This window comes from Penicillium nucicola (genome assembly GCF_028828085.1).
Source record: "Penicillium nucicola strain IBT 29836 chromosome Unknown utg000002l, whole genome shotgun sequence".
NCBI lineage: Eukaryota > Fungi > Ascomycota > Eurotiomycetes > Eurotiales > Aspergillaceae > Penicillium > Penicillium nucicola.
This window is the reverse complement of record NW_026643126.1, coordinates 990,218-1,003,863: the sequence shown is the minus strand read 5'-3', so window position 1 is coordinate 1,003,863 and position 13,646 is coordinate 990,218. Positions and strand designations below refer to the sequence as shown.

The 13,646-nt window shown below is 50.0% G+C and overlaps 6 protein-coding genes across 6 annotated transcripts; 3 read left to right on the top strand and 3 right to left on the bottom strand.

Annotated features, from left to right (window-relative positions):
* Window positions 1-60: 60 nt before the first annotated feature.
* N7511_002130 (uncharacterized protein) lies at window positions 61-1,480 on the bottom strand (the record flags this gene model as incomplete). The annotated part of the gene is made up of 4 exons (XM_057124555.1): window positions 61-515; window positions 574-638; window positions 699-1,201; window positions 1,328-1,480. 4 exons carry the CDS (start codon window positions 1,478-1,480, stop codon window positions 61-63), a joined length of 1,176 nt encoding a protein of 391 aa, XP_056986714.1.
* Window positions 1,481-2,621: 1,141 nt separating this feature from the next.
* N7511_002129 (ubiquitin carboxyl-terminal hydrolase) lies at window positions 2,622-3,505 on the top strand (the record flags this gene model as incomplete). The annotated part of the gene is made up of 2 exons (XM_057124554.1): window positions 2,622-2,667; window positions 2,805-3,505. 2 exons carry the CDS (start codon window positions 2,622-2,624, stop codon window positions 3,503-3,505), a joined length of 747 nt encoding a protein of 248 aa, XP_056986713.1.
* A 281-nt stretch (window positions 3,506-3,786) lies between these two features.
* Window positions 3,787-5,730, bottom strand: N7511_002128 (uncharacterized protein; the record flags this gene model as incomplete). The annotated part of the gene is made up of 5 exons (XM_057124553.1): window positions 3,787-4,179; window positions 4,253-4,585; window positions 4,643-4,799; window positions 4,852-5,361; window positions 5,504-5,730. 5 exons carry the CDS (start codon window positions 5,728-5,730, stop codon window positions 3,787-3,789), a joined length of 1,620 nt encoding a protein of 539 aa, XP_056986712.1.
* A 705-nt stretch (window positions 5,731-6,435) lies between these two features.
* On the bottom strand, window positions 6,436-7,863 carry N7511_002127 (MT-A70 family; the record flags this gene model as incomplete). The annotated part of the gene is made up of 1 exon (XM_057124552.1): window positions 6,436-7,863. The coding sequence occupies one exon, from the start codon at window positions 7,861-7,863 to the stop codon at window positions 6,436-6,438; it is 1,428 nt and encodes a 475-aa protein (XP_056986711.1).
* An 892-nt stretch (window positions 7,864-8,755) lies between these two features.
* On the top strand, window positions 8,756-10,468 carry N7511_002126 (uncharacterized protein; the record flags this gene model as incomplete). The annotated part of the gene is made up of 4 exons (XM_057124551.1): window positions 8,756-8,843; window positions 8,916-9,441; window positions 9,502-10,388; window positions 10,440-10,468. The coding sequence occupies 4 exons, from the start codon at window positions 8,756-8,758 to the stop codon at window positions 10,466-10,468; spliced, it is 1,530 nt and encodes a 509-aa protein (XP_056986710.1).
* Window positions 10,469-11,987: 1,519 nt separating this feature from the next.
* On the top strand, window positions 11,988-13,467 carry mrsA (putative mitochondrial carrier protein; the record flags this gene model as incomplete). Its single annotated transcript, XM_057124550.1, has 8 exons — window positions 11,988-12,025; window positions 12,249-12,318; window positions 12,373-12,408; window positions 12,476-12,608; window positions 12,659-12,751; window positions 12,809-12,865; window positions 12,916-13,360; window positions 13,419-13,467. 8 exons carry the CDS (start codon window positions 11,988-11,990, stop codon window positions 13,465-13,467), a joined length of 921 nt encoding a protein of 306 aa, XP_056986709.1.
* Between the last annotated feature and the right edge of the window lie 179 nt (window positions 13,468-13,646).

Sequence of the window (13,646 nt, the reverse complement as noted above, 5' to 3'; positions counted from 1 at the left end):
TAACGTTGACGTTAAATAAAATTATTAAGTGTAAATATACATTTTGCTCATTACCATAAGTTATACATACGCTCTAGCCCGGCGCTCAATCTCCTCGCTGTCGGTACTAGTCTGCGTAACTTCAAAAGTACGATGAATGCCCAACCCAATATCGCCATTCAACCTCGGCGACGGCCGATCAATAGTCAGCCTCTCCTCCGAAGAACTGGGACTCAAAGAGCCGCCATCAAGATCGCGCTGGCTCTTAATCGTCGTGACCGTGACAGCAAGCTTATCCGGTCTCAGTCGCGACTGTGTGTTGTCATCTAGCGAGCCTAGAGGAAAGGCCCGGTCTTTGGCGCCTAGTTGGCGTGATGCAGAGCGTGAGCGCGCCCCTGGGAACCCGCTTGAATAGTCTGCGTCTGAGTTGGAGCCCATCCAGACTCGCAGGAGGGGGCGGAGTGTGGCGAGACTTCCGGCTGTGATTCCTAGGCCTGCTTCGATGTTGGACCAAATTGCGATTTCGATTGTTGCGTCTAGAATTTGTTAGTGGGTTGTTGAGGGGGTGGGATGAGGGTGACGATGGTGACGTACAGAGGAAATCTGCTTCAGCGAAGGTCTTCACAAATGGAATGCGAACAATGACTGCACAGGAGGCACTGGAGTGTTTTGTTAGCTTATTTGGACACCCAGGTTTAATGCAGGAGAGTAGAACATACATGCAAGCCATACTCAAAATACCCATCACGGCGACCTTGGTCTGCCTCTTCATGTGCAACTTGTGCACCAGGAAAATGGGCAAGATTCCAACGGTGAAATCACAGAATGCGGAAAATCCACTGTAAACATATGTCATGGCGATGATGATATCGATATTGATGCAGTAGCCCGGGATAGAGGGGTCCTGGAACGCCCGAGTCCAGAAGTATGTCAATGGCTTGCACTGCAGAAGCATCAAGAACATAAAGACCAATCCAGCAATGACGGTCAGAACCATGACGGTATAGAGAGTCCAAATATGAACGCGCTTGATGGTGATGCGCATTAAGAATAGACAGACGGAGATCTTGCAGAAGATCGAGGCGAAACAATAGGCAATCTCACAGAGCCACCAAAATTCCATCGCTGTGACTGCATTGTGAGGCTCCAGAGAAGTAAATCTGTATCCTGTTCCATATAATGTGCCTCCAATCATTGTTCCACAGAACATGGCGTAGAATAACTGTGGGCGGGCGATGTTAGTATAGCGTCATTGACTTTTTCCATATCAAAACCAGTTTTTGTTTTGGTTTTTGGGAGTGAGAGAACATGAACATGAACATGAAAATGAAACTGAATATGAACATACCATTGCAAGAACCATTGCCGCATCATCCCATCCGAATGCTTTCACAATCCATCCTCGCACATAACAGCGCAGCATGACCGAAATAGCAGCGATAGGCAAGAAGACCGCGGCCACGGTCTGAACCGCGGTTTTCCGCCGAAGTTCATCATCCATATTAATGTTAATCTAAAGACATGTATGTTCGAGAGAGAGGGTGTGGGGGGGGAAGGATTTTAAGAAGGATCCATCTGCAGGAAAAAAGGATGCAGAAATCTAGAATGCTTAGGGGGGGGGAAAGAGGAGAATTTCACATGGCGTATTCCTAGTGTGTAAGATACTAAGCCCACCACGTTGCGATCGACCAAGAGATGATCATTGGGGAGCCGCTTCATCTCCGAAGCCGGGAAATACCACGTACCGAACATACGGACTGCCGTATTCGGTCTCGCTGACAGGTGGGTAATGGCTTGACAGCTGTCGGGAGTGGAAACCTGGAAACCTGGGAATCGGGGACATCTGGCGCATCTGGACCAGAAATCGGTTGGCTTTTCGGGCTTCAGTAGAGTTTGTGGTGGGCATGCATGGAAAACAGGGGGTTTGCCACTAGTCTGCAACGTTGTGGCTAACTTGATTTGTGCTGTTCGTGCTGTTCATTGATCCACTGGGTAGGGGGGCTCCGAAATTAGGTCTCCAGTTTACTGTCTATCACTGCCAGACGGTCGATGGAGTCGATGAAGCAGGTCTTGTCGGATGACTCTGTGTTGCAAAGGTCGATGTTTGATTCAGATAGCTGGTGCTAGGGCTAGCGTGTCTTGGTTATACAATGCTTTGTGCCGCGACGCCACCATAAGTCATTAGCGTGGTCTTTGTACGGTGAGTACGAGACGTTCCAAGTCTCGGGGTTTGGCTGGAAGTGGAGTCTGCTCCGGAGAAATTCCGTTCAGGGGATAATGCTTAGAAATGCAAAGAGATCAGTGGGAGGAGAAGATAAGGAGAGAGAGGGAGAGGAGGAGAGGTCTGATATATGTTTTGAGATGGGACTGGGGTGTCCTCAGGCCATTGTTCATGTGGATCAAAAAGATGAAAGACATGGAAGAGACTCAATTTCGAGCCAATTCATCTATGTATAAGGTTATTGAAGAATTAATCTAACCTAGCATTAATCTCGTTAGGCTGCAGCATGCAGGATGAATAAACTATGCCTGCATGAGACTGGGCTTGGCCCCCAAATCCAACCCCCGCAACCACCACTCCAACTCTCAGATCTGCTCTTCTTCCACCAACTCGGTTCTTCCAGAATATCAACACATCCACAATGAATGTCGACGTCCCACATACCCAAAAGGCCTTTGTGCCCCTCGGTAAGCCCCATCCAAGTTCCAGTCCAAGCTCCCCGCGGCCCCTCCAGTCAGCTCCAGCTCCAGCGCCAGAGCTCTCCTCCCACCAACCAAACTAGTTCAAACAACCTTTCCACCCAACTAACCAAATCTCGATATAGAAAATAACCCAGAAGTAATGTCCCACCTAGTCCACCAACTAGGCCTCCCCAAAACCATAGGCTTCACCGACGTCTTCTCAATCGACGAGCCAGACCTGCTAGCCTTCGTCCCACGCCCCTCCCACGCCCTCCTCCTAGTCTTCCCCGTCTCCAAAACCTACGAAACCTCCCGCCAAACCGAAGACGCAACACGACCAGACTACACAGGCTCTGGCCCCGACGAACCAGTAACATGGTTCAAGCAAACGATCCGCAACGCCTGCGGCCTGATCGGCCTCTTACACGCCGTTTCCAACGGTGAGTCGAAGAAGCATATCATCTCCGGCTCGGACTTGGATGGCCTGCTTCGGGACGCGGAGGGTCTGGAGCCCGTGCAGCGTGCAGATTTACTGTACGAGTCCAAGGCGCTGGAGAGTGCGCATGCGGATGCGGCGAAGCTGGGGGATACGGCAGCGCCTGAGGCCGGGGACGATGTTGATTTGCATTTTGTGGCGTTTGTCAAGGGGGAGGATGGGACGCTGTGGGAGTTGGATGGGCGCAGGAAGGGCCCGCTCGCTAGAGGCGTTCTCGGGGATGGGGAGGATGCGTTGTCCGAGAAGGCGCTTGGGCTTGGGGTTCGGCGGTTTTTGGAGATGGAGGCTCAGGGGGGGAACCCGGATCTGAGGTTTAGTCTTGTTAGTCTTGGGCCGCTTTTCGATTAGGATTAGGCTCAGGGGTCGTAGTGGGACTTTGGGGATGGCGTTGTGGGCTTGATATTGTTGCTCGTATTTCTTTCCCTGTCCAGGTGGTCCGCGGGCCCATGTGGTAAGCTGGGACGGTGTGTTGAAGGAGACTAGCTTTATGATCTCACGATATTGACGTTGATGCCAGATGCTGGAGAATATGCCAGGAAGGATATTATTCAGATGGCTATGTTTGTACTCTGTTATCCCTGGTAAATGGTATCCTTTATCCCTCCAGCAGTCTCAATCATATCGTACACCTATATCTTATGTTCTACAATGTCAACGACAGGTGAGATACCGGGGTCCAGAGTCCCAACAATAGGCAAATCCGTAGAATGGACACTAGGCATCTTCTCGCCCGCGATCTCACTCGTAAGCCCCTCGTTCTCCTGTGACTCGGTATTACCCTGCGTCCCAAGAGTCAAGAACGGCACCAGAAACAATGAAAGACCCGCAGCCGCAGCCGCATACCAATATACAGCAAGATAAGGCTGGATAGCAGGCGTCGAAGCAGTCATCTTGTCAACGATGGATGATTCCACAGAAGTAGCAATACCAAGACCGAGATTGTTGCACAGTTTGCTGACTGTGTTGAAGATCCCTCCTGCGATGGATTGCTGGGATGGTGGCAGGGAGGACATTACATACATCTAGTTGAGAGTTAGCAACCAGACACATCAGGTATAGAAAGGGGAGGTATGGTATGGCATGGGAAGGACGCACATTCGTAACGTTGAACTGAATATCAGCACCGACAACAACAAGAACCAAAGCCGGGAAGATAAATGCCCAGTATGTCGTGTCTTCCTTCATGAAACTCAGAATCAAGAAGGAGGCAGTATATGCCAGTGCCCCGATTGCCGTTAAAACTTTGTTGCTGACGCGATGAAGGACCAGGCCGCAGATGACATTGACGAGTACGCCGCTGACCACCATCGGGAGGAGCTTGACTGTGATTTCGAGAGCTGTTTGCTGTTTGACGTTTTGGAGGTAGAGGGATAGGTAAAATGTAACGGCGGAGAAGCCCATGAATCCGAGACAGAATGTTGCCATGAGCTGGAGAGAGTCAGCTTTCCCCAGAGTCAGTATGAAATGCGTCAAAGCTACACATACCAATGAGAAATTGCGATCTTTCCAAACCCAGAGTGGCATCAGCGGGTTTTCAGCAATAGACTGCCAATACAAAAAGGCAACCAGCAAGAAGAATCCCACAATGAACAAGCCGAGCACATAGCCCGTCCTCCAGCCATCCGGTGCATCACCAGCCAACCTAAAGCAGAACCCATCAGCAAAGTCCAACCCAAGCAACAAGAAATACATACGAAAGCGAACTCGAAAAACACGCAAACCCAACAATGATCAACCCAGTCCCCAACAAGTCAAACCTCTTCAACGCCTCAAGACTAACAGGCGTCCTGGCAAACCCATCCGGCGGAACCGTCCAAACAGTAAGCACCGTAAAGATAGCATAAACAACAGCAAGCGCCCAAAACGACGCCCGCCAGTTATACTCATGACTGGCCACACCAGAGATAATCATCCCGCCCACGAACCCCAGCGGATTCCCCGCGCTGAAGCAAGCAAACGCGCGGTTCTTTCTCTTCGAGGGCTTCTCGTAGACGGCCCCGAGGGTGCCTACTGCTGGTGGCACGACGGCAGCGGCAAAGAGGCCTATCACGCCGCTGAAGACATCCATGTAGATTGCGTTTGTGGCAAAGCCGGCTATTAGTAGTGAGAGGGTGAAGCCGGCCATGCCTATTGTGAAGAGGGTCTTGCGGCCGAACATGTCGGCTAGTTTGCCGAATGAGAGGAGGAAGGCGCCGCTGCTTAGACTGGTTTGGGGTGTTAGCTTGGTGGGTTGGATGTGTAAGTTGTTGTGTCTTTCTACAAGTATGAATCGCATGGGTGGTGGGGTTTGCTATATCGTTATGCGGGGAGTGGATGGATTCAATGACTGGAAGAGGAGGTACGTACGAAGCACCGGCGTTGATCCAGGTGATCTCAGCTGAGTTCATGTTCAAGTCTTTTCCGATTGATGCTGTCACTCCGACAATGCAGCCTTGGAAGAACGATTGTTGACCGATGGCCATGGTGGCTGTTAAAACGAAGAGGCATTCTTGGAAAGTGCTATTGAAACATTTCGGGCGCTTGGTATGGTCATTCTCTGGACGAGGGACCGGGTCTTCACAGTCTTGTGCCATTGTTGACTTTGGAATCGGTGGAAGTTTTCCACGGCAAGTAAGTTATCAGTCGTAATCGCGCTTAATTAGTTTGCGTTAGCTTAGGGGGGATTCCACGTGGCCCAGTGTGGGGAGAAAGATCGAAAACATTCGAGATCTTGTTTGATATCGTTATAGGTAATAGTTATATAAGTTCTCTGCTGTAGTTCTCTCCGTTCGTCCTCACTTATTGGCTTAAAAATTAGATCACTTTGTCAGCCACGGAAATGTTCCGCCACATGATCTTTGACTTTGATCTAGTCCAGTGGCTGTTTTGCAGGGATGTATTCACATTCCACTTATCTTAGGAGAACACTATATCACGAGGGTGTAGAACAGGGGAGACGATCACAAAGCACCAGTCTTCTTGAACACTTTTTGGTGATGCGGAAAGGGACGAAAGTTCAAATTTCGAAGTAAACGGAGCAGTTGAAGTGATTTGGTTCCTTCTAGTTCTGATTGTAGTTTATCGTTTGATAATCGTTCAGATGATAGTGAATTTGAGAAGATTAATAATGTAGTTGTAAAAAGTTGACCACATTGGGTCTGAAAGCCCTCCAATGCGTTTATGTACAGCAGGAATATTGGCGGCGGGACAGCTGAGCCACTTTGAAAAAGTGTATGTGTATGAATACAATGACAATAAGCTCGCATAAATATCAACTATAACGTATGGTGAGGTATACGCTATTCCAGAGTCCAATTTGTGGTTGTATCATCAACCCAGCACTCGCGGGCATTGAACTTGAGGGTCTCATTCCCACATGCCCACCAACCAGCGGTCAAGTTTCGGGCAAATACCTCGAGAGCAGTATACGTCTCCCGGGAAGTCCCATTGGAGAAGAAGATCTTCTCAAAAATGCTCTTGAGGTTGGGTTTGCGAGAATGCAGGTCTGGGACCGCGGCGATGACTCGTCTCGTAGCAATAGCTTCACTCACAGCTGTCAGATCATCTGTTTGGTGCGCTGGGGAGGCAGCTCTTTTATAATCTGGACTGCGTTTTCCAATGACAAGAATTTCATACGGCTTCCGCCACAGACCATCTAGCGCTGAAATTGGCTGGCCACTCTGTGTAGTCTTGACCCAGATCCATTCCTCGCAGACATCGAATCCCGCACCCCCCATGGCATGATAAGCAGCTTTTCGCGACTTTTCCGCATTGGTTATCCAGATAGCAGCAATAGATTGCTGGCTTTGAATATGGGGTCCGTTCTGGCTCTCTGCCGACTCCTGTGTCATATCCTCATGGCTACACGAGTGTGTTTGTAGAATTTCTCGCATTCCCTGGGTGAGGATTTCCATCTCAGAGTAGTGATTTGTTGTATAGTGGCCGCTTCGCCGAACAGATCGGTTTGGCCAGGGCGGATCCATCAGGATAAGATTGAATTTCTGTAAAAGCCCAGGAATGGGGGCTTCATACGCAGCATGATATTCGGATCCCTTGAAGATGGGTAATTCACCTAGTATGAAACTGGACTCTGGTGGCACCGAGTATACATTTGTGGTCTCATGGGATGTTCCAATTTGGATCGTTACGGCTTCTGATGACGGATTTTTCGCTATCTTCAGCTCCGAGAGTGACTCGAATATATTCGGTGCGGCTGATGATAGAATCATGGGCGGTTCATTGATTTTGATAGCATGGCCATCGGGTCCGGATTGCAAAGATGTAGAATCATGCCATTTCCGTCGTTTGCGTGGAGGCTGTTCTGGCACCCCATGTTCGTGGACCTCCTCATATGGCACTGCTCTGGTCAAACACCATCTATCATGCTCGATGCCCGCCCTAATAGTTTCCAGGGAATGCTTCACGAGGGGCAGTATCCATTCTGAGTGAAACCGTCTTTCAGAGAAAGGAGTGCTCTCGAGCACTTTGGCGCGTGCGCTTGGGGTTTTTGGCTCAGTCGATGGAAATGGATCTTTGGCGGGAGAACAAGATAGAAGCTGTTTTTTTTGTCGATTGTTCTCTGTCTTAAAGCTCCATTCTTCTGTCGGGTGCTCAGACTCTGTGGGAACTCTATCCCCTTGAGCAAGGGCGATCGAGTATGGAATGTCCAAGAGAAAAATGCGATCTTCTGCCTGGTAAAGAATGGCCGAATCCAATGCATCGGCCATGTTGATGTGAAAGAAACGTTAGGGAGGCCCGAAGTTGCGGGTAGATATGGTCAGCCCTATTTCGAGGTCTGACAAACTATACTGTAAGCCCCCTTGTTGAGGTGGAACTGTTGGCTTCTTTCGGGGCGACCTTGGAATTGGGTGAGAATCTAGGCTCTTGTCTTCTATCTGGTGAATTCTCATAGCGTTGAGGTCAATGCTGATGTGGTTTGCTCTAACCTTGAAGGTGATACTGTTACAGAGAGATTTTACCAATCTCCCTGCTTTTATGACTGTTAATTCATAATCCAGAGGCTGATCGTCTGAAAATAGGCAACCCCTAGACCAATAAAAGAGGAGCAACTAGTACTTCTAGATCCCCGATGGGGCCATGCAGCCTAGCACAAGGCAAAAACCTGAGTCAGAGCCCCCAAAACACCTCAAAGGCAAGGGCAGAAAGGGCAGAGATCCCTTTGATTCTGCTTATAAAATAGTAGTAGACACGTTTGCTGAATCTCTCTAAAAGATGTAAAACATGACAAAAGAGGTGAATTCCAAGTTCCAGTAGGTCCCCCCCCCCCCCCCGGCCGAGCTCTATCTTCCCCACCAACTCTCCCAATTTTAGTGACGTGACTCTTCTCTTCTCCCCTTTAACCCCCCTCGGCAACTGTGCCGTTTCGACATCACGCCTCCCATCACGCGGAAACGAAAGGCGGCTGAGGTTGATAACGACCCTCTGCCAAAAGCCGCCACCAAGGCCCACGGCCCCCGACACGCCACATCATCCGACCGACCGGCCTTGTCCAAACACAGTTCTGCTGCAACAGAGACCACCGATACCAGGGCGAGCCCCGCCAGTTCTGCAAGTCAGAAGAAGAGGGATCTTGCGACGCCCGCGACCACTACCGCGAGCATGGACTCCGACGACGACTTCATGAGCGATGTCTCGAGCCAGGATGACTTTGACATGCAGGGAAGCGACAACGACAGCTTAGGAGAAGGTTCGCTCCCCCGCCCCTAGATTCACCGTCGGGTCGTGATGACGGATTCACCTGCTAACCTGGGATGAACAGATTTTGGGGATCTTGACGCTGGATTCTCTGACGACAAGGACATCTTCGGACACAAACGGAAACCCTATGAAGTCGAGTTCAAGGTCCTCGATCCTCCCGATATCGAAAATGAACAGCTGGGTCAGGTCAACGAGGTGTGCGCCATCCTCGGGCTGCCCCCAGAGTCGGCGGCGATTCTGTTGCGGTTCGGACGATGGAACAAAGAGAAGTTGATTGAGTCGTACATGGAACACCCGGAGTCGACGTTAGAGGATGCTGGGCTGGGGACCACATTTGAAGGCACTGCTAAGACGGAGACGGTCCCGGGCTTCATGTGTGACATTTGCTGTGAGGATGGCGATGATCTAGAGACCTACGCCATGCGTTGTGGACACCGGTTCTGTGTTGATTGTTATCGGCACTATCTGGGACAAAAAATCAAGGAAGAAGGCGAAGCAGCTCGTATACAGTGCCCGGGTGATGGCTGCAATCGGATCGTGGACTCAAAGTCGTTAAATCTTCTTGTCACGGATGACCTGAAAGAAAGGTGAGTGCTTTTCTCTTTCGGGTGAAATGACTGATCGTGCTAATGCGTTGCTGGATACAGGTATCGCGAGCTCCTGACACGGACGTACGTTGACGACAAAGAAAATCTCAGGTGGTGTCCAGCACCAAACTGCAAATATGCCGTTGATTGCGGAGTCAAGAACCGCGATCTTCGTCGTATTGTACCGACAGTACACTGTTTCTGCAAGCACGAGTTTTGCTTTGGCTGCTCTCTATCTGACCACCAACCAACGCCCTGCACACTAGTCAAGATGTGGCTACAGAAATGTGAAGACGATTCCGAAACTGCCAACTGGATCTCGGCCAACACCAAAGAGTGCCCGAGGTGCGTGTCAACCATTGAGAAGAACGGTGGATGCAACCACATGACTTGTCGGAAGTGCAAACATGAGTTCTGCTGGATGTGTATGGGTCTCTGGTCTGAGCACGGCACCAGCTGGTACAACTGCAACCGATACGAGGAAAAGTCCGGTTCAGATGCTCGCAGTGCTCAAGCTAAATCACGATCGTCTTTGGAACGTTATCTACATTACTATAATCGATACGCCAACCATGAGCAGTCTGCGAAGCTCGATAAGGATCTCTACCTGAAGACCGAGAAGAAGATGACTAGTCTACAGTCATCGTCAGGTCTGTCCTGGATTGAGGTCCAGTTCTTAGACACAGCATCTCAAGCCCTGCAGCAGTGCCGTCAAACCTTGAAGTGGACATATGCATTCGCATTCTACCTTGCACGCAATAATCTAACAGAAATCTTCGAGGATAATCAAAAGGATCTGGAGATGGCTGTTGAGAGTCTCAGTGAAATGTTTGAGAAGCCTGTGTCTGAACTAGCGGAACTCAAGGTTGATATCCTGGACAAGACCGCCTACTGCACCAAGCGACGCGTGATCTTGCTCAGTGATACCGCCGAGAACCTGAAAAACGGTATGTTGTCCGAATATCTTCAACAACTTGCAAATACTCACATGTCTCCAGGAGTGTGGTCCTTCAACGTTGAATGGTAAACCATCAACACCACTCAGCCCCCTCACATGCAGATCACTGCAGCCGATATCTTGACGATGTGAATGACACCTGTTCTTTTGCGAGTAAAGCATCCTTTCTACCCCCATCATTGCCAGGCCCTTTGTGTTGGCCCTGACACCGGTTACGCAACCTGTCATCCATATCTCGGGACCCGACACGGGCCTCTGTCTTCTCCGTTACTGCAATGACCTGCCAGCATCTTTGTTTAGTCTGTTTTTATGTCAGCCATCTGTTTACTTTGCTTTAGGTGCTTGGGCGCAGTGGGAGATTTCTTCAAGGTTATGGAAACAGATAACAGTATTAAGTTCTTATCACGCGCATCTCATATTCTTCCCTGTAAGGTATTCGACTAACGGAACGCAGGGGTCTTGTTTCTATTTGAGCAGGGATGGAGCATTCAAATTCTCAATAGCAACACTAGACCCTGACTACCCCTTGATTATCTGACCTGTCTTCCTTCTCAGTCATGTGGCCATCAAATTCTGTTACGAGAGACTAGGGGGGCCCGGAGTTACAGTAAACATCTGTTAGGCAAGCCGACTGTGGTTTAGTCCACGGCAAGTAGCGCCGGACCTCGGCATGCCCCAGTGGGAAGTCGCGTGTTCCGTGCACGTCTCCAAGCCGATGAAACGAGCCCAAGTTTGTAGCAGAGAAGAGAAGAGCATATGTATGAAGAACACTAACCTCCCTAAGAGACAGAAATGTCCACATATACCATATATTATCGCCCTACGGACAGATGGAACTGAGATGCAGATCCGGAGAAGCAAACATTCTCGAAGGCTTCCACGGAATCCATCTAAAAAATCGAAATTAGCTCCACCGGCGAAAAATAGTCCCAGGAGAGATGGGCAGGGGCGTCTTATCTGATTGATAATTTTCTTGTACTGATCTGGTACCTATAGAGTGATGAAACACGGTAAAGGGTACCGGTGAGATACTTGACCCCCTTAACTCCGCCATCGGATGGCTCGGACTAAGTATCGGACTTGTATTGTGACGGTATTAGACAGCGCCGGGGAACTGCCTGCAGCCAGGAACGGCTGTACTTTCCCGGTATGGGTAATCTGTTGCTTGGGAGGTCTGGCCTGGTATTCTGAATAAGCCATCTCGCAAGAGCCCTGGAGAAATGAAGAGATCAGAGAAAAATTACATGGTAGGAGGTGGACCATTCCGATTGCCGGGACTTTTGTGCCAGTACTAATATTTCACGATTTATACAGGGAAAAATAGTGGAATTAGCGAAGGTCGGCCTGAATAATTTGACTAGCGTCGAATTTGTTCAAACTGGGCAAACTCCAAAAAGTGTTCATCCCCCGAAACTCCGGGGAACAAGTTTTTTGCTCTTGGATTCAACTTCACTTTGCCGTTGGTGTTCGTGTGCGCTCCCGTATCCTGGTTTTCTTCATTGGCCTATCTCCTCTCCCATTTTTCTCTCACCCTCCACCTCCCCCCTTCTTCAATTGCGGTAGCTGCGACTTGAGCTAGCGGAGCTCCATGGCGGCTCCCGATCAGATCCCCGGACAGGAATTCGAGTATGTGCATCTCCGGCGTCTTTTTTCTCCCCGGATGGAGCTGGGATCAGGCCTGTCTCCAGCAGCGCTGCGACAGATATTTCTGGTCTTGATGGACCGGGAGATGAATCCAGCATTGGCTACAGCGTTTTTTGCGGAGCGCGCTCGGTCCTGGCTTGTCTAGTGACATTCTGCGAAGTGTGATTTTGGGACTTGGACTAACGCGACGTGTTCTTTTTTTCAGCTATGAAGCCCTTCCGTCTAACTATGGCCTTGGTCGGAACATGTTAGCTGGTGCTTTCGCAGGAATAGCAGTATGTTCACCGGAGCGCTGGAAATAGCGAGGATTCTGACCGATCGGATAATAGGAACACTCTGTTATGTACCCCGTCGACTTGCTCAAGGTATGTTTCATTGACGGAACTGGTGAGCTTATCGTGAAGAATTGAGCACTGATGCCCTGGGCTTTAGACTCGCATGCAAATTTTGAACCCTTCAACTGGTGGTCTCTACACGGGATTGACCAATGCCGTTTCCACAATCTACCGGGTCGAGGGCTGGCGGACGCTATGGAAGGGTGTTTCAAGTGTGGTTGTTGGCGCAGGTGTGTATTTTCCGGGAATTTCTACATAGGTCAGTGCTGATTCGCGATAGGTCCGGCGCACGCGGTTTACTTCGGTACCTACGAAATTGTGAAGGAGATGGCTGGTGGTAACGTTGATGATGGACACCACCCCTTGGCTGCCGGTAAGATGATTTTGAGAATCCGATCCATCAGGCGGAGCTAACGGGTTTGCGGTATAGCTATGAGCGGTGCCTCCGCCACGATTGCCAGCGATGCGCTGATGAACCCCTTCGATGGTAAGTTTCCTGGATTCGACGGGAGTTGACACCGGCTAACTTCTTTATAGTCATGAAGCAACGTATGCAGGTCCACGGTTCCGTTCACAAGACCCTCGCGCAATGCGCCAAGACGCTCTATCGCACCGAAGGTCTCCAGGCCTTCTACGTCTCCTACCCTACCACACTATGCATGACCGTGCCCTTCACAGCCACCCAATTCGTCGCCTACGAGTCAATTTCGAAGGTCATGAACCCCAAGCAAGACTATGATCCCTTCACCCACTGTATCGCCGGTGGTTTGGCCGGTGCGTTCGCAGCCGGTATCACCACACCTCTGGACGTTGTGAAAACCCTTCTCCAGACTCGGGGTTTGGCCGAGAGCGAGGAAGTGCGATCTGCACGGGGTCTGTTCAATGCCGCTGCCATTATCAAGCGCCGGTTTGGCTGGTCCGGATTCCTGCGCGGTATGCGCCCTCGTATCATTTCCACAATGCCTTCCACTGCAATTTGCTGGTATGTTCAACTTAAGTCGCTGATCTTCAAACTGTAATTGTGCTAACTCTGTTTCCAGGACATCATATGAGATGGCCAAGGCATACTTCAAGGAACTGAGCGAATAAACCCCCTCTCGCATATTACTGGGCACCATTGGGTCCATTGGGCCCTTCCATCATATCATGGGCACATAATTCGAGGTCGATGTCATACAATTTGAGAGGAACACCTGCATGTGGACTTCTAATGAAGAGCGTTGGCAATGTATAGTTTGGAACCAAAACGGGGAGACTCCTTTTTTTTC